General features: G+C 55.3%; 1 protein-coding gene across 4 annotated transcripts; it reads right to left on the bottom strand.

Moving 5' to 3' along the window:
• Positions 1-1,688: 1,688 nt before the first annotated feature.
• On the bottom strand, positions 1,689-27,851 carry ZAP70 (zeta chain of T cell receptor associated protein kinase 70). 4 transcript variants are annotated; one of them, XM_017871849.1, is made up of 15 exons: positions 27,369-27,851; positions 27,018-27,126; positions 26,700-26,778; positions 15,874-16,295; positions 15,056-15,216; positions 7,208-7,346; positions 7,019-7,106; positions 6,881-6,927; positions 6,641-6,692; positions 5,528-5,720; positions 4,781-4,987; positions 3,927-4,119; positions 3,693-3,833; positions 3,483-3,595; positions 1,689-2,171 (listed from the first exon to the last, which is right to left on the bottom strand). In XM_017871849.1, the coding sequence occupies exons 4-15, from the start codon at positions 16,273-16,275 to the stop codon at positions 2,048-2,050; spliced, it is 1,860 nt and encodes a 619-aa protein (XP_017727338.1). In that variant the 5' UTR covers positions 16,276-16,295; positions 26,700-26,778; positions 27,018-27,126; positions 27,369-27,851; the 3' UTR covers positions 1,689-2,047. The 4 variants fall into 4 exon arrangements, with proteins under 4 accessions (XP_017727338.1, XP_017727339.1, XP_017727340.1 ...); XM_017871850.1 differs by having other exon boundaries at positions 27,562-27,851; XM_017871851.1 differs by having other exon boundaries at positions 26,700-27,126.

Raw genomic sequence — 27,851 nt, 5'->3', positions numbered from 1 at the left:
GGAGTCCGCGCGGGCGCTGGAAACCCTGGAGGAGGGCGAAGCGGCTTGGTCAGAGCCGCCAGGAGAAAAGATCCTTGCAGGGGAGTGCTGGGAGGGAAACTGAAGTAGGGCTTGCAGGACTGAAATAATGTTCTCTGGAACGTGTCTAGACTTGCTGGCTCCTTGCTCTAGCCCTCCTAGGCTCCTAGATCGATTGTGTCCCCATTATCTCAAGCAGCAGAACATGTTCCCTATAAATGCTAAACCGTCACAGCTGTAAATCATGCGCTGCATGCAACGCGTCCTTTTGACCTCCACATTCTCACCACCTGTTTCTCTGTGGGATTATCAATAATAGCGTGGGCTCCCAGGGCGCGGGCCTTGGCCGCCTCCACGATCGCGACGGCCCCCTGGTGTCCTACCTTTATCTCTCAGACTGTCTTTTTCTCAATTCTTTGACTCTGCCAGACTTTGTCACCCTCACGACCTGGCGTTGGGTCTGCTCACCCCAACAGGGGACAGGAATGGGGACCTCGAGGTGAGGGCCTGAGGTCGTGCTGCTAGCGGAAAAGGAGCCGTCCAGAGGTGAGGCAGGAGGTGAGGGCAGGATTGACTGGAGCTGGCCCTGGCCTGGGGGAACATCGCCATCTGGAGGCTGCCATACTGCACCCTCTTTCGTTGGTTCCTCACCGGACATTTAGGTCATTGATCCACTTTGGTTAGTTTTTGTGTATGCGTGAGGTAAGTCTTTTTGTTTGTTTATGGAAATCCTTATGCACCATTTGTTGAAGGGATTATTCTTTTCCCCAGTGAACAGACTTAGCAGCTGTGTCACCTTCGCTGGATCCTTCCATGGTATTCCCTCTTCTCCTTTTCAGACCATGGAGAAGCTCTCCGCCCTGTGGCCCATGAAACCTTTCAGGAATTTGATGGATCACTTTCCCCATGACGTCCCCAGTGTACTTGACACCTAGAGGACCATTTTTTAATGCCTCCTTCTTATAAAATAAAATGACTTTCAGCAATAATGATGACATGAAACAAATCATAATGACCATAAGAGAAAGTCACAATTTATTTGCTGTCCAATATATTTTACATAATAATGTAAGTCATTGTTCAGTGACTCACGAGTGAATTTTAATAAAACTGAACTATCTGCAAACCAGATGATTTAAGAAACCACTAAATTAACTGATGTAATTTTCTTCATTCATTATTTTTTAAAACAATTTAAAAGAATGTTTGCATTTGGCTATTTTTCAAATTCAGTAATACAGTTTATGTGGGAGCTAATACGTGCATCTACCAAGGAAAAACGGTGTCTCTCAGGACTTGCAAGGCACCCCTGGGGTGGTGAAGACCCCATCTGGATGGGGGAGGGGGTTAGCATTGGTTAAAATCGCTCCAGGTGATCTGAAAGTGCACCTGGCATGGAGCACACCCGTCTCCACACAGGCAGGGGAGCTGGGCTCAGCCGGGCACGCAGCCCTTGGGCCCACACCCACCTGGCCTCAGGTTCCCCACTCCACCCCAGCCCCTCACTCACATGAAGGTGCCCCTAGGGTGGAGAGTGGGACCCAGCTCCATCTTCCCAGGGGTCCCTTCCAGGCTCAGTCCACACAAGAACAGTCACCTCCCTGCACTTTTCATAACCCACCCCTCCCTTGGCACCTACCCTCACCCTGGAAAAGATGAGGGCGCTCAGACAAGAGGGAAGCTGAGTTTATTCTGGTTATCTACACCTGACCACCCAAGGACACCCAGGCTCCAGTGTCAGGGCCCAGAGGTAGGCATCTGTGTAAGCAACCCCCTCAGCTCAGGGCCCTCCGGGAGCCCCCAGCCCAGGCTGCACGGCCCCACCCTCCCGGGCCTCCCTGCTCCACAGTCAGAGAGGACAGGGGCCAGGCAGGGAATGCAAGGCCAGCATGGCCTGAGACGCCCCCTACCACAGCTCAGCTGTGTGTGGAGACAACCAAGCAGGGCTCAGCCAGGCAGCAGGGCCTGGGGTGGGGCTGAGGCAGGGGAAGAGCCAGCGTGGAGGGCTGCGGCCCTGGGCGGTGGGAGCTCAGGCACAGGCAGCCTCAGCCTTCTGTGCGCAGCCCGGGGGCCCCTCCGCTTTGCTGGCCAGGCTGTAGTAACAGGTCCGCATGCGCTGCTCCACGGTCAGGAAGTCGGGGCGATCCTCCCACCTGTGGGGGTTGGGGTACATCCAGGCTGCTGACCACACCCCCAGGACCCAGCTTCACTAGAGGGTGGGCATGCACAGTGCTTGGCTGAGGTAGATTTTCGGGGCTCAGAAAGTCAGCAGGGCTGTTGGGGTGGTGGGACATTGGGTGGTGGAGAGGCCTCTGGGGTGTGAGAGCGTTGGGCGATGCCACACAGCCTAAGAGGCAGAGCTGCCCACACACAGGGTGCTGGGATGACCCTCTACTGAGCATTAACCAGTGAGGACTCAGCGGACTGAGTGGACTTGGTGTCAGAGTGGCAGCTATTGACCATGGGGACCTGGGATACAGAAAGCTAATGCTTTGCACCAGGGGGCCAGGGTATCAGTGGGCTGGGCGAGGGCTTAGACAAGAGGGAGTGCGGGGCTGGTGAGCAGCAGAAGCCTGGAGCGCGGCAGTGGGTCTAGCCAGTGGGGAGCTGCAGTATTAATGGTACTTGGAGCGCAGCAGTGGGTCTGGCCAGTGGGGAGCTGCAGTATTAATGGCACTGGGCATGGGGTACCCGTGGACTGGGTTGGGATGCTAGGTGCTAGCCTCTTTGGGTACCGGGGTGTGGTACCCTGAGTGTTTCCTGATGGAGGTCGAATTAACACGTGTCACAGGAGGGTGGATCGGCCAGAGAGGGTGTCTCTCTGTTGGGCTGCTTGGGTAGTTGGGTGTCAGTGTCCTAAGTGCTGGCCGGTGGGGAGTCATGCGTTAGAGTGTCCACACGTTGCATGGGCAGTCTAGGGTATCCGCTTGTTTGGGTGTGTGTTGCCTGTTGTCTGATGGGAAGGTGGGATATTGATGGTGTTAGGAGTTGAGATGTCTGAAGGTTGGACTTCAACCAGGCAGAGGTGGAGGCTGGAACAGATGAGAATTTGGTACCTCAGTGCTCGCCTGTCTGGTAGCTGGGTGCTGCGTGCTGGCTGGTGGGGACTGGAGTGTTGGGAAGTGGAGAACCATCTCATGCCCCAAGTGTCGGTGTCACAGGTTGAGTAGCAGAGTATGGATGTGTTTGTGTGTTGCAGGGTCCATGTGTTGAGTGATGACTGAGGTTTTAGATGCTGAGGCACAGGCCCACAGGCGGGGTGGCAGGGCGGGGCACACTGGAGCAGGACAGCAAACCCTGGTGTGTCCGAGAGCTGGGTGGGCGGGTAGGGGTGGCTGCAAGGGCCATGAACTGGGTGAAGGCCAGAGAGCTCGGTGGGATGGCATTATGTTGACATCAACTCATCCAGCACCAGGACTTCCCAGGGGTCAGCCTGGCCGGGTCCCCTCCCCACCGGCACTCACTTGTAGATCCAGCAGTCGCTCATGAGTTCGTACAGTTCAGGTGGACACTCTGATGGGCACTCCATCCGCTTGCCCTGCTCGATGAAGGCCATGACCTCCGGCCCTTTCATCTTCTACTCAAACCAGGGCCGAGACACCTGTGAGTGACCAGGGTCCTCCTCCTCCTCCCCCTCCCCACCGCACCGCCCACCCGCCTCTGCCCGCGCCTGCCTTGTAGGGCTTCTGGCCGTAGGACAAGGCCTCCCACATGGTGACCCCGTAGCTCCAGACATCACTGCGGCTGGAGAACTTGCGGAAGTTGATGCACTCGGGTGCGTACCACTTGAGGGGCCACTTCCCTGCTGAGCGGGCCTGGGGAGGGGGAGATGCTGCTGGGTCAGGGCTCGGGGACCCTCTACCCACCCAGCCTATCCACCCGGGCATCACAGGGGTCTCGAGGCTCACGGTGTAATAACTGTCATCGGCACCCAGTGCTTTGGAGAGGCCAAAATCGCTGATCTTGGCGTAGTGCCGGTTAACCAGCAGGACGTTACGGGCCGCCAGGTCACGGTGCACGAAGTTCTTCTCCTCCAGGTACTTCATCCCCATGGACACCTGGTGCAGCAGCTCGGCCACATTGCTCACGGGGATCTCCTCCCTGGGGTGGCGGGGAAGGCGGGGTCAGCTGGGAGACCAGCCAAGTTCCCAGGGGCAAAGCACACTTCTCTGACCCAGCTGGGCATGAGCCAGGTGACCACGTGTTCAAAAACGCTTATTGAGTACCCGCTGGGGACACAGCAGTGAACAAAACAGGCAAAACCCCTGCCTTCATCCAGTCTCGAGGTTTTAGGGATCACCCACACGCTATGACTCCCAAGTCTAGACCTCTGCCTGCACCCCCAACGTGCTGAGGTGTCACAGGCATCTCAAAGATAATGTGGCCTGATTGTCCCCGTCCCCACGTGCACACCCACGTGGCTCCTCCACTGTCCTCTCCAGCAGCTCCTCTTTCTCTCACACCCAATCCGTCAGCAAACCCTGGCAGTTCTGCCATCAGAATCTCCCCAGAACCCACCGCACTCCTCGCCTTGGCCTCTGCCACCAGGAGGCAGCCACAGCACCACTCACCTGGACTCCCAGGCAGGAACGGTCAGGTCCGCCCAGGCCCTTGCTCCCTCCTCACTGTCTCCCACTGTCTCGTCCTCTCTGCCCCTGAGCCAGGTCCTTCCCACACATGCATGCGTGCGGGTTTGTGTCCACCATGCCCAGGCTGAGCCCCGGCCCCACCCACCCGATGGCTGGGCCCACCCGGTGCTCACTTCTTGCCGGCCAGGAACTTGTGCAGCGGCCCACTGCCAGCCATCTCCATGACCAGCATGAGGGCCTCAGCCTGGCAGACACCAATGAGCCGCACGATGTAGGGGTTGTCCAGCTGGTGCATGATCTGTGCCTCGCGCATCATCTCCTCTGTGTCCGCCTTCTCTGTGCCCTGCTTCAGCACTTTGATGGCCACGTCAATCTGCTTCCTGCTCGACCCGGCCACAGGAGGCGTGTGGGCAAGGGGCACTGGCCCTGCTCGGCCCCACACCCCCACCCACCCATCTTTCTTCTCCCTTGAGTTGTGTGGTAGACAACTGTGGTGGCCACCCAGGTTGGCACCCAGGGGCTCAATGTCCCTGTGGCCGGGAGTGTCTACTGAGGACAGCTCCCAGCCGGGTTGCTCACCGGGAACAGCCCATTGCCAAAAGGAATCCAAAGTGACACCCTGCCCAGGGGCAGCCTGTCAGGGGCCAGCGGACTCACGGATCGGGGACCTCACTGCAGCTCCGCTGGGTTGGGTAACTGCAGCTCAGCCACCTCCCCCTGCCCAGGCCCACATCCCACCCCCCTCAGGTGTCCCGCGCTCTCTCAGGGAATCCTGCAGCGTGCAATGTCCTGCCCCAGAGTATGTTTCGCAGGCAAACTGCGGTGAGACAGACATCCCGGTGCCCACCCCACAGCCTGGTGAAGCCACCCCCCTCTGCCCCCCTGCGGCGGAGCCCCGGCCACGGCAGGGGCGGCCATACTTGCGCATGCGGTACACGCCCTGGCGCACTGAGCCAAAGTTGCCGCAGCCAAGTTCAATGTCGGCTATGAGGAGGTTATCGCGCTTCAGGAAGAGCTTCTTGTCCTTGAGCTCCTCTGGGTCGCTGTAGGGGCTCTCATACACGCTGGTGTCCATGGGCATCGGCCGCGGTTTCTCTGGGGACGTTACGCGTGCTGGGCACACACAGCCGTATACTCCCAGGTCAGGGGCAGTGGCGTGGGGAGCAGGGCAGCCTCAGCCCCGACAAGCACCAGCCCCAGACAAGGGTGCCGTCCCTGGAGCATGCACAGGCAGGTGGGTGCCCATGCGTGTTCCTGCACATCCACACGCAGGCACTGGCATACACTCCTAGCCACAGCTGTGGGTGCACCATGAGGCCACAGGAGGGTGGACTCTAGGAGCAGGTGCATTGGTATCCACGTGGCACCATTACTGTGCCAGCTGCGGTGTGCATGTGTGTGCATTCGTACGTGTACAACTATGGCCAGGCCTGCCACTGTCTGTGTATGCAGCACACAACCACATTTACAAGGCCTCCAATTTGAGCTTCTGGGTGCACATGTAACTATGTATCTTCTCTGTGCACACACGTGTTCAGGTCTGCACCCACCCATGAGACACAGGAGCACCCGCAGCAGAGCATTTTAGGAGTGTGAGCTCTGGGGTCCATTCTGGGTTCACATCCCGCCCCCACCACTGCCTCACATCCCAGTAGACAGAGCCCTCCCTCTGTCATCTGTAAAGTGAGGGTAATCACCATCGCCACCTCATATGGCATGTCAGGAGGGCTCGGTGGCTCATACACACAGTGACCTCGGAACGTGACTGACACATGGTAGGCGCTCCACAAACGTGTGTCTGGGGAGCCCCAGGCGGGGCCAGGTACGCTCCCTGCACGTCAGTACACACTGGAACGTACGTGCGCACAGGCAGGCATGATGGGCATGCGCATGTGTGTCACGGGGTTAACCAAGCCAACTGCCACAGGCCGGCCCGGCCCACAGCGTCCCTGTGAAACCCCACAGCCCTGACAGGGACTCTGCTCTCGGCTTGGCATGAGCCCCAACCCACACCCCCACCTCTGCCCGCTCACCTGGCTCAGGGGTGTATCCATCTGAGTTGAGGGTGTCGATCCGTCTCTGAGGCTAAAGGCCACAGAGTCAGCAAGGCCTGAGCTGGGGATGTCCATCCCCTCTCATGAGACCCATGTCCACTGAGGACTCCCATAGACAGTGGAGACACAACCTCTTCTGCTCCACAGGCACCCCAGCCTCCCCCACAGCCACCCCCCAGCTCCATCCCCAAGGCCACACTCCAGGTGCCCCCAACTCACGTGAGTGAACGTGGATGGGTGGGCTGGGAGCGTGGGAGCAGCAGCCTCTGGGGGAGCAGAAGGACCAGTGAGGGCTGGGGGCCAGGTCTCCTGCCGCCCCGCCCACCGCCTGCCCGCCCGCCTGCCCGCTGCAGGCACCTGAGGCGCTGCTGGCGCTGCTGTTGGGACAGGCCTCCTTCAGGCAGTAGATGAGCCCGTCCGCCTTCAGCTTCAGATACTCCACCAGCTGCAGGGAGCAGGCAGCTAGCAGAGGCTCCTCTCCTCACCAGAGCCCGGCACCCCATCGGAGCACAACATCTCCCAGAACAAGCTGCATGGGTGGCCTACCTGCCAGAGCGTGTCAAACTTGGTGCCCTCGGGAATGCAGTACTTGCCCGCCTTGTCTTGGCTGATGAGGTAGTGGTACACCGTCTTCCCATAGATGAGGGACAGGGCATACGTGCCCTGCTCCTTCCGTGGCCTCAGCCTGGCAGGGGAAGAGAAGGGATGTAACCCCTAGAGCCACTTGGGGGCCTCCTACTGTGCCCCGGTTCCCCCCACACACACCCTATGGGCTCCACACCCAGGAGCCTTGCAGAGAAGCTGCAGGGACTGGGGAAGCCAGGCCAGGCCCCCATCGCCTCCAGATCTGCTGATGATGGGCTGAGTGGCAGAGGGTGGTGGAGGGGCCATGGCTGTGTTCCCAGGAAAATGCACAGTCCTCCAAGAGCCAACAGATGGCCATTCACGGGGAATACCTGACCATCCACAGTGGACACTCAGCCGTGGAGGAGGGGGACACCCATCCACTGGGGAACACCTGGTCCCCCATGGCTGAACACTTGGCCATCCATGGCCAGACACTTGCCATCCACAGGGAGAGAGCCATCTACAGGCACTCATTGAGGGTACACTTGGCCACACAGTCAGCCAACCATGGGGGGCACTTGGTCTTCTACGACAGACACAGAGCCTTCAACAGGTAGACCTAGCACCATTCTCCTCGGGAGAGAAAGCCTTTTCCACCTAGACCCACACAGGTAGGTGCAGCTCCATGACCAGCTCACAGGGCACCCTGTGCAAATCAGAACAAGTCACTTTCTCATCACAAGACTGACCAGTTCCATAATAGATGGACCTTTCCTAGAATGAGACCCTCGATTGCTTTCTGCTGGAATTTTGTCAAAATAAATATAGAAATCTTCCATGTCTGTGATGGGAATTGAGCTCCTCAAAGGTGGTGTGTTTGTGGGGTGAGAAACTGTCCCCCCATCCCCTCCAGCCCTGAGTACACACACATCCCCCATACACACAGACCAACTTAGTGTCAGACACTGGCACCCTCACATGAAGTCCCACAGTGACACCAGTCAGCATCCCCCACAAAACAGTTTTGTCTGGGGTCACTGGCACAAGCCTCTACTGCAGGATCAAGTGTAGCTTTCCAGTGAGGAGGGAGGGCAGCTGGCCCCATGGAAGCTGTGGAGGGCAAAAGCAGCCAACTCCTGACTCAGGGATTGCACTGCCCTACAGAAGAGCCCTTGGGATGGCCTGTGAGCTGCACCCTCCAAGGTGCAAATTCTTAGACCGGGCCTGGCCCTGCCTGCGGGTTTTCATTCACTGGACAAGTCTTTACGGACTGTGGACCACAGGCCAGGCACTGTTCTGAGTGCAGGGATATGGCAGTGAGCAAGGCAGCCGTGGGCGCAACCTTGCAATGAGGCCCTTCCTTGGGAAATGTCCCCTGAGTGAGGGAGAGAGGTACAGCTGTGAACATCGCCTCCATTCCTGGACAGCATGTTCCCCAAAGAACAGTGCAGTGAAGGGTGGGGCAGTTCCCAGGCTAGCCCACAACAGTCTGGAGACAACGTGGAGAGATGGGAAATCAAGGCAGGGGACAATGAGGGCACACAAACGGGCAAGGAAGAGAAGCCTGCCACAAATTAGGAAACAAACGTCCCACAGAGACATGAGGCGGGGACAGCAGATGCAACGCCATCACGTGAAACCCCGCAGTGACACCAGTCAACATCTCCTACAAAACATTTCTATTTTGAGTCACTGGCACAAGCTCCTGTTAAGTGCAGCTTTCCAGTGAGGAGGGAAGGCTGTTGGCCCTGGGGGTCTCGGAGCTGTGGAAGTCAGAGGCAGCTGGCAGGCTGGCCGGGAGGTGATGGTCTCCAGGGACTGTGAGAAGTGAAAGCACCTCCTAAGGGTCACAGCCTGAAGTTTTAAACTGACAACGGAGACTCGATGCCAAGGGACTCGATGCCAAGTCACTCACCAACAAACAGCAAACCTCCCCTCCCATCTCCCCTCCTCTGTCTCTTTGTTTTGTTTTTTTTTGTTTTTGTTTTGTTTGTTTGTGTTTTTGAGATGGAGTCTTGCTCTACCGCCCAGGCTGGAGTACAGTGGTGCGATCTCGGCTCACTGCAAGCTCTGCCTCCCGGGTTCCAAGTAGCTGGGACTACAGGCGCCTGCCACCACGCCCAGCTAATTTTTTGTATTTTTAGTAGAGACGGGGTTTCACCGTGTTAGCCAGGATGGTCTTGATCTCCTGACCTCGTGATCTGCCCACCTTGGCCTCCCAAAGTGCTGGGATTAGAGGCATGAGCCACCGTGTCCGGCCCTCTGTCTGTCTCTTTCATTCTTTCTTCTGGAACTAATAATTTCCTCCTTGTTTATTTAAACTTCCGTGTGGAATATTGGAGAAAAACAGCCACAATATTAGGGAGCTCTTTGCATCAATAGGTGGGGTCTCCTCCTCTGTCTCCTGAATCAGGGTTTGACCATGTGCCTTGCTAACAGGACATTAGCAAACATGACACAAGCAGAGACTTGAAAAGTAGTTGAGCATTGAGGTTGGCCTGCCCTCACTTGCTTTTCCTGGCAGCTCTCCAAACACCATGGGAATGACTCCAAGCTAGCCTGCTAGAGAAGGCCCATGGAGGAGAACCAAGGTGCCCCACATGAGTGGCCAATAGCCATTCATGTGAGTGAGGCCATCCCAGAGACCATCCAGCTCCAGCCAATCTTCCATCTGGCTGTGGCCACATGAGTAAGCTCAAAAACCCAGCAGAAGAGGCACCCAGCTGAACTTAGCCCAGATTACCAAGCAAACCAGCCAAATTGCCAAGTAAAACAAGAGTGAATAAATGACTGGTGTTTGTTTGTTTGTTTGAGACAGAGTTTTGCTCTTGTCACTCAGGCTGGAGTGCAATGGTATGATCTTGGCTCACTGCAACCTCTACCTCCCAGATTCAAGCAATTCTCCTGCCTCAGCCTCCCAAGTAGCTGGGATCACAGGCATTCACCATCATACCCAGCTAATTTTTGTATTTTTAGTAGAGACAAGGTTTCACCATGTTGGCCAGACTGGTCTCAAGCTCCTGACCTTAGGTGATCTGCCTGCCTCAGCCTCCCAAAGTGCTGAGATTACAGGTGTGAGCCACCACACCCAGCTGTAAATGACCATTGTTTTAAGCCACTACGTTTCAGGGTGTGAATATAGCACACTGTTACACAGCAAATGCTAACTAATACACTCTTTGGAAAGAGACACATGAGTTCATAAAGAGCAGCCACAAATTGCCAGATAATAACCACACAGGCTAAGACATTGGTGTTATCACCACATATATTTCAGTACCATAAATTCTACTTTATTTACAAAAAAAAAAAAAATGCTAGATAGTGGCAGTTCTTTGTTCTTGCAGTTGGAACTTGCACTTAAGCCAGAAGTATAGGCTAAAAAATGAACTTGTATCTCTGCTCTTAAAATAATACGTAGAACCTTTAAGAGCTCCATCTATCTCCGGTTCATGATTGTAAAAAAAAAAAAAAAAAAAAAAAGAGCTACCATTTATTTATTTATTAAGATATTGGTTCTAAATTCTTCACATATTTGTCCTATAATCACAGCACTCCCCACAAAGTAGGTAATATTGTTATCTCCATTTTGTGGATGAGGAAACTGAGGCACAAGATTATGTATCTTGCCTAAATTGCAGAGTTGGTAAGAGGTGGGAGGTGGAGCCAGGATTCAAATGCATTTCTGACTCTACAGTTAATTGCTACCTAGGACTAACACCCAGCTCTGTCACAGATTATCTGTGAAACCCTGAATAAACTGCTAATCTTCGCTGGGCTTCGGTTTCCTTATGTATAAAATGAGATAACTGGTCTAAATCATAACTTCTTGACCTGAAAAGGGTTCGAAGGACGAGGTTCAGGACCAACCATAATCTTGTATAACTGTCTGCAAAGTCCTTGAGGTGAATATGTTTTGGGGGATTGTGAAAGGGGCAGTCAGTAGGATTCCAAAGAGGTCTGCGGTCCAGGAGAGGGTAAGAAACACTTGACAGGCCAGGTGTGGTGGCTCATGCCTGTAATCCCAGCACTTTGGGAGGCTGAGTAAGTCTCCCTGGGAGCACTGAGGCGGGCGGATCACCTGAGGTCAGGAGTTTGAGACCAGCCTGGCCAACATGGCAAAACCCTGTCTCTACCAAAAACACAAAAATTAGCCGGGCGTGGTGGTGCACGCCTGTAATCCCAGCTACTCAGGTAAGCTGAGGCAGGAGAATCACTGAACCTGGGGGACAGAGGTTTCAGTGAGCTGAGATTGCACCAGTGTACTCCAGTCTGGGTGACAGAGCAAGACTCCGTCTCAAAAAAAGAAACACTGGACAATGTACTCTCTTAAAGGCCCTTTCCAGGGCAAGTTTCTTTTCAAGTCAAATCAGCCGATTCCATAAAATGCTGCCAATAACACAGAAACAGGCCAGCGTTGGCAGCGCACAGGCTTGGGTACAATTCCATCCGTTCTTTGGCAACTATGAACTGTGCTCAACGGTAAGCATGGTCCTGGTCTTCGCTCTAGGCCTGAGTGGCACGTGTCTTTCTTTCACACCCCGAGCCCTGAGAAAGCTGTTATAGACTTCAGGAACCGCAAGAAGAAGCTCTCACAGTTTCTGTCCAAAGCGTGCCTTGCCTAATTTTCCAGGAGCCGGGTTCCTTGTAGCTGCTTCTGGTCTCTTGACATTTACCCAGAATGGTCACTGTCCCTCATACCCCTGTGCCAGCTGTTTCTGGACCTCACTGCCAGCCACAGGCTTTATGTCATGCCCAGATGCTGGGCATCTCTCCTTCCTAGCCACACCCTCCCACTGCCAACGCTGGTCCTATTTGCCTGGGAGACTGCACGCCAATTTGACATGCGATGCACAGACAGCTGCTTACAGCTTTTGGCCCTGGCCCTCCTGAGACTCCTCTAATCTCAGTAGACTGGTTAACTCTAAACCTGTCATGAGCTCTGCTGTGTTACACAAAAAGTGTTTGAACTTTTCCTTCGGGCAGTGAAAGCTTTGCCACACAATACTATATGTGGAAGCCTAAGATAGCAAACAGATCAAAGCTGAGCTGCTGTTGTCATTCAAGCGGAATGGGGGCCCAAATCCCACCTGTTCAATCCTCCACTCACTCTCCCACCCCCTAGAATCCTCTGTCACTCTCAGGAGGCTTTAGGGAATCTGGGGGAAATTTTTAAGCCATTACAGTGGCAGAATCACGACCTGTATGTGTGTGTGTGAGTGCAGGATGAAGAAGAGAGATGGGGCGGGGAGGGAAAGAGAACAAGAAAGGAAAACTAAGAACAGAGACTGCGGGGATGAAAAACTACATTGGGGATGTAGGGGGAAACCAGAGTAGAAACTCAGATTATAAAATCAAAGACAGATGAATTTACATTTTATGAAGGAGAAAGCAGAGACGGGAGGAAAGAATCAGCTACATCAATAGGAAGGGCTTAGAGCCTTCTTTGTGTCCAGCCTGGGGAGAGCCTGGACTCTCAGGCACCTGGGGTAACATGTCTGGACAAGGGGGATATGAGCATGAGACGTGTGAGCTAATGTTAGTAACCTCTTGGTGAGGGTCACACCTGGGGTGGGGTGATGCAACATCTGGAGGAAGGTGGGTAACACCTGGACCAGCCATCACCATGTACTGCAAGACAGAGCCCTCCAGAGGCAGCCCCTACCCTCAGGCTGACAGTCCAAAAGGAAAGAGAGACAGCCCCCAACACCCATGTTCACAATGCCCATACCTTCATGAACAACCCCCTTGATCCAATCCTACAACCAACCTTTTGCAAAAATGGCTCCCTGCATTCCTCTCCCTTAGGGAGTCCCTTCCCTATAGTGACTTTGGTTTTGGTCGTGTGACTTGCTTTGGCCAATAGGACATCAGTGACATTACAGAAACAAAGGCTTGAACTTGTCCTCTCCTCTCCGACTGATCTTGGGAACCCTGCACCACCACCACACGAACAAGCCCCAGCTCCTTGCTGGATGATGACTCCACTGGGCCAGCTCATCCCCATCACCCAGGTGACACTGAGCCAACGGCCAGTCATGTGAGTGTAGCCATCCCAGCCTATTCAGGACCAGCCTAGATGACCCAAACCAGAACTGCTTAGTTAGCTCACAGAATCAGGAAGAGTAATAACTGTGATTTTGAGCCAATAAATCTTAGGGCTGTTTGTTATATAGCAAAAGCTAACGGATACAAATGCAAAGGTTTCCTCCTAGAGAACACAGCCCTGTCCTGAGCTGTTCAGAAGTTGTGCCAGCAGTTGAGTATTATCTGCAACATGTATCTAAGAACTCCCTCAGAAGCCTGGGAAACTCCACTCCAATTTACAGCCTAAATCTGAATCTGTACGGTAGGGTAAAAAGAGTTGTTTTATCAGCCCACAACAGACTCTTGGAGAGGGAGCTGCATCTTGCGAAGAAGCCTGCAGGCAATCTACAGAAACGTCACATGGGTGAGGAAAATCAAGGGATGTGGTCATTTCCTCCAAGTGGGTTGACCTCAGGAGAGGAAACAGCCCTGGGGGAAGCAGGTGACCCGAGGGATCTGCCGGGCAGGGGCTCAGGCCAAGAAGCACTCACGAGAAGGAGGGCCCAGGAATTGTCCCCACAGATTTCTTGGGGGAAAACACTGGGCTTCCTGAGGTCATGGGAAAGAGGCAGCACCAGTTTCTCTGTATTCTGGGGCCTGAGTGACCTCAGCTGCACCTGGATACCATCTGTTATAGAAAAGATCCCGCGTCCAAACCAGAAAGCAACAGCCCCAGCAGGGCTGTCAAACACTCAGAGTTTTAAAAAGAGCTTCTGAGAGATTTTTTTCACATTAGCAAATTCACAAACAGCCACACGGCCTCAGCTGTGGCTCAGACACGCACGTTCACCCACATAGAAAAGCTAACATTTACCACATTTTTCCTATGTCAGTTACCATCCTCTCGCTTCACACGTACTAATTCATGTCATCCTCCTAGAGGACCCCGGGGGGAGGTACTGCTGTCAACCACAGGACAGTTAGAGGGGGCTGCTTCATCACTCTCCCGGGATTCAACCACAGGACAGTTAGAGGGGGCTGCTTCATCACTCTCCTGGGATCCCACCTCACCTGGGCAAAAAGCTGAAGTCCCTGCCCTGCCCTCACCTCCTCCCATTCTCCCCCTCACCTACACAGCTCCAGGCACATGGCAATGTTTCTGGAACACACCAGGTAGACTCCTGCTTCCTGATCTTTGCACCAGCCATTACATTTTCCAGGAACACCCTTCCCCTGAAAGCTGCACAGCTCACTCCTCAGCTTCTTTCCCTTACTCAAAAGCCACCTTCTCAGGAATCCTCTTCCCACCACCTAATCGAAAATTGCAGCCCCTCCCCACCTGCACACATGGCACGTATACCATCTGACAGGGCCTCTATTTTATTGATTCCTTTTCTTGTCCACCTGCCCCATGAAGACAGGCACTGTGTCTGTTTGGCTCATTGCCATGTCCTCAGTGCCTGATACACAATAGGTATTCAGTAAATATTTGTTGATTGAAGGAGGGGAAACAGGCAGACAAATAAGGTCTGCTACTTGCCCCAAGGGCCACAGCCAGCAGGTGGCAGAAGCGGGATTCCAAGCCAGGCCAAGGGACCGACTCTGGAGGCTTTCCTGGTCACTGCCTCTACTTCCCCATGCGCAAGCTCCTTTGCACATCAGAAACGCACAACCCACTTGCACATGGGAGCACAGGCACACCTTCACGGCCCACCTGCACGCTCACGTCTGCCCCAGTCCCCAGGATCCCTGCCAACGAGCCCCAGACCTCACCGCACCCAAACCCCGGGCCCCACATACAGGAACTTGCCGTCGGTCTGGGTCCCAGAGTAAAGTTTGCGCTCGGCCTCCTCACGCGTCAGGCTGCTGTGGTACCAGGGCATCCGCTCGTGGGCCGTCGTAGCAATAAGTTTCTCTACCTGCGGTGCCTGGCTGATGATGGCCTGCTCCAGGGCCTCGCCCTATAAAAGGAGAGTCGAGGAGGTCTGTAGGTGTGGCTAAGTGCTCGCCACAGGAACCCCTTTCCGGGAGCCCCGTCCCAGAGGACTCCCCACCCCACCTCACCCAGGCGCCCCTAGCACGTGTTACGCAGGTTGTCGAGGACCACTTCCTTGCCCCCTCCATGGTCCCCTCCCCAGTCCAGCTAGGGAGGAACCACCCCCACCTTCCAGCATGGCCCCAAGCGTATCTCCAGCTTGAAGACCTAATTCAGGTACTTGTGCACGGTGGCGTCACTCAGGCTGTGCAAGACTACAGCCCATCTTCCCAGACAGCCGCCCTACCCTAAGGGCTCACCCTAGCCCCGCGCACCCTCCTCTCAGCCCCGCCCCCAGTCCAAGCCTCGCCTTCGCCCGGTCCCGTGCATCCCTCCACCTTCCCACCTGGCACAGTAGCGCACCATAGCATCGCTCAGCCTGCGGAAGGCGACCGCCACCGCGGAGCCCCTACCTCTGAGGCCTCCTTTCAGGTTCTTCCCCAACCAGTGCCCCACCTCTCCAGCTTCCAAAGGGGACTGAATGGGGAAGACGACCTTTTCCTCCATCCTATCCCCCCAAACCCCGGACTGCCCCTCTCGGGCCACGCCTCTCCAGACCCCGCGCCCCAGGCCGCGCTCTCACCTCCAGCTTCCAGGTCTGGCGCACGTAGTCGCGCACCATGGCATCGCGCAGGCAGTCGAAGACGCCGGGCTGCGGCTCCAGGCCCGACGGCCTGTTGCACGGCTTACGCAGGTTGCAGGGCAGCCCGTCGGGGTCGCGCGAGTAGAACTCGCAGAGCTCGGCCGGTCCACAGTGAGCCTTGCCGCCGGCGATGGCGTAGGTGCCGTTGAGCTGGCGCTCGATGGGAAAGTGGTGGAAGCGCACGTCGTGCACGAGCGACAGCACATAGCCGCCCAGCGAGCGCAGGCACTGGCGCAGCAGGAAGAGCCCGTCCGCCATGCCCGCCAGCTTCAGGTGCTCCTCGGCCTCGGAGCGCGAGATGCTGCCGTAGAAGAAGGGCAGGTGCGCCGCAGGGTCTGGCATCGCCCCGGGCCTCCCCAAACCTGCGGATTCACAGAGGGTCGGAGGCACATCAGGGCCTTCCTGAACCCGGTGCGTGGGGCCCAGAGACGGCGCAAGAGACTCTGCGTGGAGGGCATCAGTGCCGCAGGCTGAGCGCGCCAAGGGGACAGAGCCTGCTCTGTGCCAGAGTCAACCTGGAGAGAAGCCGCAGCCTGCTGGGCACAGATCCAGAAGTCCCAAACCCCCCTCTGACTTCCAGAGACATTATGTGGACACTCAGGCACGCCAACTGGTCCCCAAGCACCAACACCTGTACCCATCCCTTCGTGTCCCAACCACGTGCTGAATTCTTGTGTTTCAGGCCCAGTGCTGGGGATATGCACGCTCCAGGCAGACGCGGTCCCACCCCTCCCTCCCGAACGCAACATTCTATGGAGGGAGAGCCGTAAGATAAACTGAGAAAGAAACAAAAACTATCATTACAGACTGAGGTCGGCTTTACAAAGGAAGTAAGTGGAGTGACATTAAGAGAGAGAGGACGTGGCTCTCGCTAGGACGGTCACCTTCTCCGAGGAGCTAGCATTTGAGTGGAGCTCCTTTTTGAAGGAGGAGCCAACTTTTCAAAAAGCACGCGGGACAGCGCATCAGGCAGAGGGGGACGGCATGCACAGAAGTCCTGAGGCCACACCCAGCTTTGTTCACCCAAGCGCCCTACCTCTCAGCCTCCCCTGTCGCTTCCGCTGACGCTTTCCCCTCGGCCTTAGCAGGCCCCCTCGCCTTGCCCTCTGCCTTCCTTGGCAAGTTTCTACGGAGCATATGCTAATTTGCATATCCATCCCTAGGGGACTGGTTAAATACATTAGGGTTTAATCTCAAAGTGAACTTTGATACAGCTATTAAACAAACAAAACGTGTGATTGAGGGGAGGAGGAATTAAGGCTATTTAGATGGATGGACATCTGGTAAGGCAGATAACTTAAAATTGCCTGCCCTCAACTTTCTGGGGTGATGGTGACGTCCTGTATATTCACAGGGCTTGGGTTACACAAGTGTCTGATCTTGCCAAAACTTGAGAATGTGTTCATTTAATTGTATGTGCCTCCCTCAATTAAAAAAGAAACATAAAATATTGAACCCTCGGTAACAATCTGTGTGCAGAAATGTTTAGGAGTGATGGGAACTGAGGACTGTAATCTAGTTTGAGAGCAAACCCCAAAATAACACTGATGGATGGACACACAGAGCGAGAGGGACGGATAAAAGGTTAGACAGCCAGAGAGACACAGTTGACTCCTGTTGTTCTCCGCAGTTCTATAAAGTCAACGCAAACACTGAACTAGCAAATATAGAACTATCCCTCCTAGGGGAAATGTAGAGTTAGATTCCTAGGAGCCTCTGTTTACATTTTCATCAACTGATCAAGACATAACCTTGTTTTTTTGCGAGTTTCTGCTTAAAGACACCTTATTTAATATACCTGGTTGATTCACTGACATTGAACACTTAGCCAATAGCACTATAAGTTTATCTGATATGTTTTCTCCATAAGGCACATACAGCCTTCTGGCCCTTAGGAATGCTAGACAGCATTTCAGCACTATGGTTGGGGGCCATGTTAACCAGTGACATCACCAACAAAAAGCACAAACATTCAAAATATATGAGGCCAGGTGCGACGGCTCATGCCTGTCATCCAGCACTTTGGGAGGCTGAGGCGGGTGGATCACTTGAGGTCAGGAGTTCGAGACCAGCCTGGCTAACATGGTGAAACCCTGTCTCCACTAAAAATATAAAACATTAGCCAGAGGTGGTGGCGGGCACCTGTAATCCCAGCTCCTTGGGAGGCTGAGGCAGGAGAACCTCTTGAACCCAGGAGGTAGATGTTGAAATAAGCCAAGATCAGGCCACTGCACTCCAGCCTGGGCAACAAGTGCGAAACTCTGTCTTTAAAAAGATAAAGTAGGCCAAGCGTGGTGGCTCACGCCTGTAATCCCAGCACTTTGGGAGGCCAAGGCGGGTGGATCACAAGGTCAGGCGTTGGAGACCATCCTGGCCAACATAGTGAAACTCCGTCTCTACTAAAAATACAAAAAATTAGCCGGGCATGGTGGCGGGTGCCTGTAATCCCAGCTACTCAGGAGGCTGAAGCAGAATTGCTTGAACCTGGGAGGTGGAGGGTTGCAGTGAGCCGAGATCACGCCACTGCCACTGCACTCCAGCCTGGGTGACAGTGCGAGACTCCAATCTCAAAAAAAAAAAAAAAAAAAAAAAGGATAAAATAAAAAAACAAAATATGTGGCACCACCAAATAGAACATGAAAAAGACTGGCCAGGTGCGGTGGCTCACGCCTCTAATCCCAGCACTTTGGGAGGCCAAGGCGGGCAGATCACAAGGTCAGGAGATGGAGACTATCCTGGCTAACATGGTGAAACCCCGTCTCTACTGAAAATACAAAAAATTAGCCGGGCGTGGTAGTGGGCGCCTGTAGTCCCAGCTACTTGGGAGGCTGAGGCAGGAGAATGGTGTGAACCCAGGAGGCAGAGCTTGCAGTGAGCTGAGATCACGCCATTGCACTCCAGCCTGGGCAACAGAGTGAGACTCCGTCTCAAAAAAAAAAAAAAAAAAGAACATAGAAAAGACACTTGTCTGCAGCATGAGAACGTTTGCCTTGTACATCCTCAGTGGGAACATCTGTATCGAGTGACTCATATTTTTGCCACTCTGTATGTCTGAGAATGACCACAAAAGTGCCACGTTGGTTTTAGGGTTTCAAATAATTGTTAACAAGTAGGTGAATTCACAAATAAGAACTCCACAAACAGTGTTGATCAACTGTATGTGATAAAACAATTATAGCAAATCATTAACTGTTGAATCTAGCAGGTGAGTTGTTGGTGTACAGTTAATTCTATTTTCTGCATATTTGTAAGTTTTCACAGAATGTTGGGGAAAAATACCTCTCCATAGCGGTTACGAGGCGTTTCTCTACTAAGAGAGGCCCAGCAAGGCTACTCAGGCATAAGTTTGCATTGGAGAAGTGACCTTGGGTGCCCTTCGTAGTTATGCAAATGAAACCAAGGGGTAAAATGAATGCTTTTGTGAAATCGGGGCTTCCTCTGCCCTGGGTGTCCAGGGATGGGCTCTGGAGCTGAAAGGAAGGTACTGGAATGGGAATCAGGTGAGGTCTGGGTCAGAGTAGCTGGAGGAGGGGCCAGGATGTGCATTGTAACCCGATTAATTGTGATGGTGAGGTTGGGAGGGCCAAGCTTGAGGGGGGTCCTGGACAGGTGGGTGTTCCAGAGACTCATAAGGGACTGCATTTGTGGCTCCACCTGGAGAAACAGGTCACCATTCCATAAGAGTGTTTTTAAAAAGTCATGAAGTGGCTGGGCGAAGTGGCTCACGCTTGTAATCGCAGCACTCTGGGAGACCGAGGCAGGTGGATCACATGGGGCCAGCAGTTTGAGACCAGCCTGGCCAACATGGTGAAACCCCGTCTCCATTAAAATACAAAAAATAAGGGCTGGGCGCGGTGACTCACACCTGTAATCCCAGCACTTTGGAGGCTGAGGCGAGCAGATCACGAGGTCAGGAGATCGAGACCATCCTGGCTAACACAGTGAAACCATGTCTCTACTAAAAAAAATACAAGAAATTAGCCAGGCGTGGTGGCAGGCACCTGTAGTCCCAGCTACTCTGGAGGCTGAGGCAGGAGAATGGCGTGAATCTGGGAGGTGGAGCTTGCAGTGAGCCGAGGTGGTGCCACTGCACTCCAGCCTGGGTGACAGAGCAAGACTCCGTCTCAAATAAATAAATAAATTAAATTAAATACAAAAATTAGCCAGGCGTGGTGGCGGGCACCACGCTACTCAGTCCCAGCTACTCAGGAGGCTGAGGCAGGAGAATCGTATGAACCCAGGAGGCGGAGGTTGCAGTGAGCTGAGATCATACCACTTCACTGCGGCCTGGGCAACAGAGCAAAACTCCATCTAAAAAAAACAAAAAAAGTCATGAAGGCTCCGAGGTATTCACTCCAAAGAAATGGAAATTTACATTCACACAAAAACCTACCCAGGAACCTTTATAGCAGTTCTAGCCACAATTGCCAAAAATTAGGGATAACTTAAATGTTTCCCAGCAGATGAATGAGATACACCGCGGGACATGCCTATCGTGGAATTCTACTGGCAATGAGTGGAACAACATACGGAGACACACAATTCCACGGATACATCGCAAAGGCCTCTGGCTGTGTGAGAAGCCAGGCTCAAAGGGCTACTGTGATTCCACACACAACTGCAGGGATGGAAAACGCGCCAGGGGTTGCTGGGTGCTGGGGGTCGGGGAAGGAGTGATGACAGAGGGCAGGAGGGAATTCGGGGGAACAGTCTGTATCTTGATTGATGTGGTAGTCTCTGGGCTGTATGCATTTGTCAAATCTCAGAATTTTCACTAAAATGATATAAAAGTTTATTGTATGTAACTTATACCCTAAATTTTGATTAAGGGGGAAAGGAATTGGAAGATACAAACACAATGGACACTAAAAATGCTAATGAAAATAGGAAAAGTGATTAAGGGCTGTCTACACTCCCGCCCCTATGTCCCCGACTCCCAGCCTTCTCAGCCAGACCCACGGTCTGCGCCCACTCCCTAGGCTGTTCTCCAGCACTGATAGCACCCCTGGCAGTCTGTGGGCACCAGACAAGCACTCTGCGACCTCCTCAATCCTGGGTCCCCTGAGTGGCCGACACCGATGACTCCTCCCTCCTGCTTGAGCCTCACAGACCTCTCTGGTCCTTCACAACCCCCTGGCTTGCCTCCGCCCTCTGACCATCGTGCTCACTCTCCTTCCCCCAGCCCCGTCCCCTTACTTGGGTCATTCTGTCAGTAGCCATACATGCTGCCACACCCACCTCTCCCTGCGCCCAGATCTCTCGTCTGACTGAGGTGGGTTGGTGCTGGCATCATCTCCTTTGATCTCCACCAACTGTTTCCATTAATACAACCAACTAAGATCCAGATGGCACGCTCATGCTGCCTGTGGCTGGCTGAACCCACAGTCTATTTCCACAGAGCTGAGCTCCAGAGTCTGCAAGCTGCTCCTTGGCAATTCTTCCCCAAGGCCTCCCTTGCTCAAGACCCTACTGTCTACTGCTTTGGATCTCCCCAGCCCTCTGCCCCAGCTGAGCTGTGCTACTTGCTTTCCTTCAAAGGACGTTCATACTTTTATCCACACAGTACCCTCCACCTAGTGCACCCTTCCGTCTCCCCTCCACCTTCTCCAACCCAGCCAGCCCTTCCTTGAAGACTCATGGAGCCACTCCCAACAAAGCTTGAGGATGCGGGATGAGGCAGCAAACTGAGGGCTTGTCCAAGGACCATGGGTGCAGGGTAGCAAAGCTGGTCCCTGGGGCCGGAAGCTGTGGCAGGAAACTGTCGCCAACACAGTTTGAGAAGCTCCTCCCCACGTGGCCACAGGTGCAGCCTGGGTAGCTGCAAGCAGGTTAGGGCAGAAGAGGAGATGAGGGAGGTTCGGTGCCCAGCCCAGGGCTGCCATCCGTGACCCGAGGCTAAGGAGTCCCAGAGGCAGGCTCTCTTCCTGTGCATCTCAGCTGCATCCCAGCTTCCCTGTCCCACGGCCCACAAGGACAACCGTAATCACAAACACCGCCCACAGCAGGCAGGTCAGGTGATGGGCGGCTCCTCTTCCACCCCTGGGGCCTTTCTGGACTGTCCTCACTAGTAAAACATGGGGCCCAAGTTCACAGGGACCCCATGGCCAGAGATGCTGGGGAGGCCAGAGAAGGTGGGCAGAGGTGGCAGAGATGAAAAGTCCGGGGGCAAGAGGGGGGAGAATTTGCCATGCAGTGGCTAGCCAGAGTGTCTGCTGTCAGTGAGCTGCACCGATCTACAGCTTCCCGGGATGACCCCAGACCCCAGGCAGGGGATCAGATGTTTCTGTTCTCAGCTGTGTCCCTGCAGACTCGCGGCCCTCCCAGGAGACACCTACCCTGAGACCCATCCCGGCCCTCGTCCTGCCTGGGCCACCCCAATGGTCAGGACTTGGGTTAGGAGCCCTATCCCTCAGTCCCCAGCGAGCCTGTTCATTCCCCAAGCCTGGCCTACGGTTCTCCCTAGGCTGACCCCAGCCAGCTTCCTCTTGAGCTCACAGTTCAGAGATCCTAGTTTGGCCTTCCCAGAGCTTACAGCCCCAGGATCGCAGCAGAGAGATCACAGCAGAGCAGCCACGGGGCACCTGCCCCACGCTCACAGCCCAGGCCCTGGGAGGACGATGGAAAGAAGCCTTGGAGCCTGGTCAGAAGGACCTGCCTGGAACCCCACCATTCACCCGGCCTCCTGGGGTAAAGGCAGTGCTAGATTACAGCTGTTGCAGAGAGATCAGATTCCCCAAACATGCTTCAAAGGAAAAAAGAGTCAAGGGGTCAAATACAGTTTCAAATGCTGTGAAAAGCACGTTAAAGGCTCCGAGAAGACCACATGGAAGGACCCCTTTCAGCGTCACTTAATTCCCACGCCTATTCCGCAAAGCCGTGAAGGTCTACTGTTTCACAGAACATTCTCCAGGTATCAAAAGCCCCCATTACATGCCCATCGTCAGAGCAGAGGTATCACGCCAAAGCCACAGGACCTGGTGGGAGTGGGCAGGAGCAGCGCAAGCTCCACGTGTCCCCCCAGCCAGAGGCTCCATGTGTCCCTCAGCCAGAGGCTTCCCATGTCACCCCAGCCAGAGGCTTGACATGTCCCCACCCAAGGCACTGCTGGAACGGGGCCCCGGCCCCCTACTGCCCCCACCTCCTCCTACTGCCCCCGCTACCATCCTGTTCCCACACCAGCTCCTGGCTCTCTCTCTCTGAACCCCCAGTCCTCACCTGAGACCCTAAGTCCCTCTGAAGCCTGTTTCCTGCTCCTTAATCCCCAAGATGTGCTTGGGCGCCTGTGCCTACCAACAGTGGCCGCATAGGCACTGGTTGCCAGCAGATGCCAGCTTGGTGGCACCATGAGCCACACAGCAGCAGTGAGCCATGGCGACAGGCTCCTCCTTCATATGTCTTTCCTGACTGCAGGGATCGGATTCAAATCATGGGATCCTGGACCCACCACATGGTCACGGTGCAGCCTGAGCAGCGAGTGAAGCTCGCCAGACCTCTGGAAAGCAGGGCCAGTGAAGGTGCCCAGCCCTGGGGCTGCAGGGACCCCCTGGGGTGAGACTTGCTGGGCCCCGTCACGCCATCACATCCTCCTCTTCTCTGCTGGAAGCCCTCTAGGCTCCCACCTCACTCGGGGCGAAAATGCAAGTCCTCAGGGCAGCTCCCACGGCCCTTCATGATGCCCGTCACTCCCCGCCACTCGCTCCCTCCAGCCACACGGGCCTCCTCCTGTTATTCATTCAGGTTCCTTGAACAAACCAGGCATGGTGCAGCCTCGGGGCCTTTGTACTGTCTGTTCCCTCTGCCTGGACACTCTTCCCCCAACACCTTCCACTTTATTCAGGTCTCTGCCTAAGTCACCTCCTCCAGGAGGCCTTCCCTGACCTCCCTCTCTAAAATAGCCTCTCCTTCTCTCTCTAGCCCTGACCCGACTTTAGGGTTCTTCACCACCTAAAAGACGACACTGTATCAACTTGGTGACATGGTATCTTCGTCCCTGCCAGAAGGTAAGCACCATGGGAGTGGAGGCTGTCTTGTTCCCCTACCTATACCAGCAAGGCACAGAGCAGGTGCTCAATATACCAGGTACCTACAAAGGTCCGCAGTCCGCTGGGGTGGGTGGGGCCTCTGAACACCAGTGGAACCTGACACCTGGGGAGGGGGGAGGGGCCAGAAGGGCTTCCTCGGGTGGGGGATGGTGGACCTTGGGACTGCCTCCACTGACCCACGGTGGGAGAGGAGGGGCCCGTCCTGAGGATCCCGGCCACCGGCTGTTCCCTCAGCCCAGAACAGCGCTGCATCCTCCTCCTGGGCCTCAGGCTTCAGGCCTCCTCCGTTGTCCCATCCTCCCAGAAGCATCCCATGGGCCCCGCCCCCTCCCCAGCCTGGGTCAGGCACCTCCCCTAGGCTTCCAGGGTCCCCATCCTGCCACATCACAGTCCTGAGGGCCTCTGTCTCTGCTCCTCGGTCCGTGACCAGGCTGAGCTCCCCAAGGCCCGGCCCACGGCTCTTGTCTTGTTTTCTATGGAAGCTCCTGCTTCCTCCCAACAAGTATTTGTCAAGTGTGCAAGGACAACCACAACAGCCTCTGTGCTGGGGACTGCCTAGCCCTTCACGAGCATTAGTCATTTATTCTAATTCTCACCACAACTCCATTTGGTGGGAACTATTATCCCACTCCTCAGCTAAAGAAACTGAGCTGGCGGGGCACGGTGGCTCAAGCCTGTAATCCCAGCACTTTGGGAGGCCGAGACAGGTGCATCACGAGGTCAGGAGATCGAGACCATCCTGGCTAACACGGTGAAACCTCCTCTCTACTAAAAAAAATACAAAAAACTAGCCGGGCGAGGTGGCGGGCACCTGTAGTCCCAGCTACTGGGAGGCTGAGGCAGGAGAATGGCGTAAACCCGGGAGGCGGAGCTTGCAGTGAGCTGAGATCCGGCCACTGCACTCCAGCCCGGGCAACAGAGTGAGACTCCGTCTCAAAAAAAAAAAAAAAGAAAAAAAGAAACTGAGGCTCAGAGAGGTCAATGTCACGCTCAGAACATGCAGCCTGCAAGGGGCCGCCATGATTTGAACCCAGGTGTGTCCAATGCAGCAGCCAGCGCTAACCACTCCAGCAAATGGCTATCAGGAGACCCTGGAGAGCCGGGCTGGGGCGGGGTCAGGGTCAGAGTCCCAAACCCAGCAGACTCTCTAAGGCGCGTTGGATTGAACAACGCCCCTCCACCGCCCCTCCAGGGAGGCCCCCAACTCCGGCCTCCGCTGCCTGTGTGACCTCAGCAACCAGCAGTCCCTCTCCGGGCCTCAGGCTCTGTGACTGTAAAAGGGAGATGGGAAAAGGCGGAGTGAGTCGGGAGGATAGGGGCTGAAAGAGAAGAGGGGACAGCGTGGAACTGTCCTGGGCCTTGTAGGCTGTTCACAGGATTTCTGTCCTGGACCTGTTAGATGCCAGTAACACCCGCTGGGTCAAAACCCAAACTGTCTCCGGGCACTATCAACTATCCCAGGGGTACGGGAGGAGGCAAAATTGGCTTTGATGAGAACGGCTGCCTTAACCCTGTACCTTGGGTTGGGGCAGGGAGTGGTCAGCACGGGGTGGTCTAGGTGCTGCAGCCCCAGAGAGTAGATAGGAACTGTGGAGTCCAGAGCCCAAGGCCACCCAGAGCTAGTGAGGATAATGAGGGTTTTAGCAAGACGTTTCTCCACACCTGTATGTGCCAGGCACTGTGGATACAGTCACTCTCTTTATTCTCCCGAGAGCCCTGGGAGGGAAGCACAGAGAGATGCAGTGACTGGCCCACTCACACAGCTGGTGAGTGGCAGAGCCAGAATGTGAAGCCAGGCCCCCAGGCTCCAGAGTGTACACATCAACACCCCCGCCAACACTGCCAGGGCAGCGGGGCTGAGGCTGGAGGGCCGGTGAGAAGAGGAAAAGCAAGCTCCGGATTCAGCAGGAGGCACCTTCACAGGCGGCACCTTAGGAGTCCCTGACCCTGATCTCTCAGCAAGGCATTATTAAGCACCTCCCGTCTGCCTGCTGTTCTAACCAAGACGAGAATAAGGAATCATCTCGAGCTGCTCACCTCACGAACCCCTGTTCTTCCTGTCGGGGATCCTTCCTACCTGGGACACGCTTCCCAGCCTCTCGCCAACAGTCAGGAACCAGGCACCTGCCAGGTGCCCGTATCTGCATGTGCATTTAACAGATGCACAAACTGAGGTCAGAGAGCCCGAGCAACTTGCCAAGAACACAGAGTAGTTAAGCGGAACCCGGTGTTTCGCTCTTTCTCTCCCCAGGTCTTCCTCTAACCTGAGCTTGGCTACAAGTGGCTCAAGCCTGCCCTGGGCCCGTCACAGGAATGACAGCATTCTGCTGATGGAGCTCGTGGCCCTGGTGAACATTCCCCTTATCTTCACAGGGCCTGGGGGCTAGACTACACTTGCGCTTTCTCTGGAGCTTTCTCTGCTTCCGGGAGCCAAGGATGCAGCCAGACAGGGCCCAGCAGGAGCCCAGGGACCAAGCAGGCCTCGCTGTGTCCCCTGAACAGCCCGGCTTGGCCAAGCCTCTGGAGGGGGAGCTGCTTCCCTCAGCATGGCCACACGCCCTGTCTGCCTCCATCTCCAGCCGGTCACCACCCAGCCCAGTCCTCCAGCCCTCCTGGTCCTCCCAGCAGCCTCCTGACTCCCGGTTAATATTCTGTCCTCCTCCTCCAGACACAGCCCACCATGGAGACGGTGGCCAGGTGCCACTCCACCCAGGCACCACTTACCTGGGGACGTACAGGTAGATGTCCAGGCAAACAGGCCACTTGTGGGGTCTCTGGTCCCAACGCCAACAGAGAGCCGGTTCTGGGTGAAGAATCAGGACTTACAAACCCAGTCTGGATTTCCCTGCAGGCCGAGCCCCCAGCCTGAGAGGGAGGCCCTGCCGCTCACACTCTCTGCACCCACTCTGGGGGAGGATGTCACACCCCGCCAGGGTTTCTCACTCATGGATGGGGCGTTCACCCTCTGCCAGGTCTCCCAGAGCCCCCTGGGGTGGCCCTGGTGGCAGGACACGGGCAGATGGCCCGAGGACAGTCACCTACCTGAATGCCCTAGCAGCAGCTCTGAGGCCCACGGGGGGCCAGGCCTGGCCGGAAGGCCTGGTGTCTGCTGAGCTCCAGCAAGCAGGCTTGTCTGAAACTAACCTATTTCCTGGATGCGAAGACAGGAAAGGGGGCTGTGTTTGATGTTTACACCAAAGTCACAAAATGCTGTGCTCAAGGAAAATCACAGGCCACGTGTTCCAGGGAGGAACAGGGCATTTCCGGGGCCCAGCACTGCCTGCCCAGCTGCAGGATGGGACTGAGAGATGGGGATGAGGCTAAGCAAAGGCAGGGGTTCAGGAAGGACGACTCCAGCAGCAGGAATCGTCAGACGGAAGGAAGCCCGCGTACCTGGAACGGGAGGGTAGACAGCAGTGGTGGGAGGCAGGGGAGTCCCAGGGCTCATGGAAACTAGAATCATTTTCCCCTCAAAGGGGCGCCGCCCTGGGGCCTGCACCAGCCAGACAACCCAGAGGAGTGATGTATTTATGCCACAGGCGGGTTAGAGCTGGAGGGAGGAGAAACCCACTGAGTCAGCCCATACCCTGAAGGTTGAGACCCCCTCCTGCGCCAGGTATCTGGACAGCAAAGACAGCCTGCCCTTGCTCTCTGGTGGCTCGCAGGCTTGTGGGGGGCAGCTGAGTCCACAGGGAGCCAGCGCTGGGAGGATGGGAGCCCCAGCCCCGCCTGGAGGATGTCAGGGATACATTCCAGGAGGAGTCAGCCACCCAGCCGAGACACAGAGCCAGGGCACCCCCAGTGCCAGCCCAGCCCACCAGGGACCTTCCCACGAAGCTGAATCTGGCTGAGCACCACGTCACTGCGGCCACCACC

This window comes from Rhinopithecus bieti, unplaced genomic scaffold (genome assembly GCF_001698545.2).
Source record: "Rhinopithecus bieti isolate Rb0 unplaced genomic scaffold, ASM169854v2 scaffold_6935, whole genome shotgun sequence".
Classification (NCBI taxonomy): Eukaryota; Metazoa; Chordata; class Mammalia; order Primates; family Cercopithecidae; genus Rhinopithecus; species Rhinopithecus bieti.
Note: the sequence above shows the minus strand (reverse complement) of the source record. Positions and strands in the feature narration are given on the sequence as shown.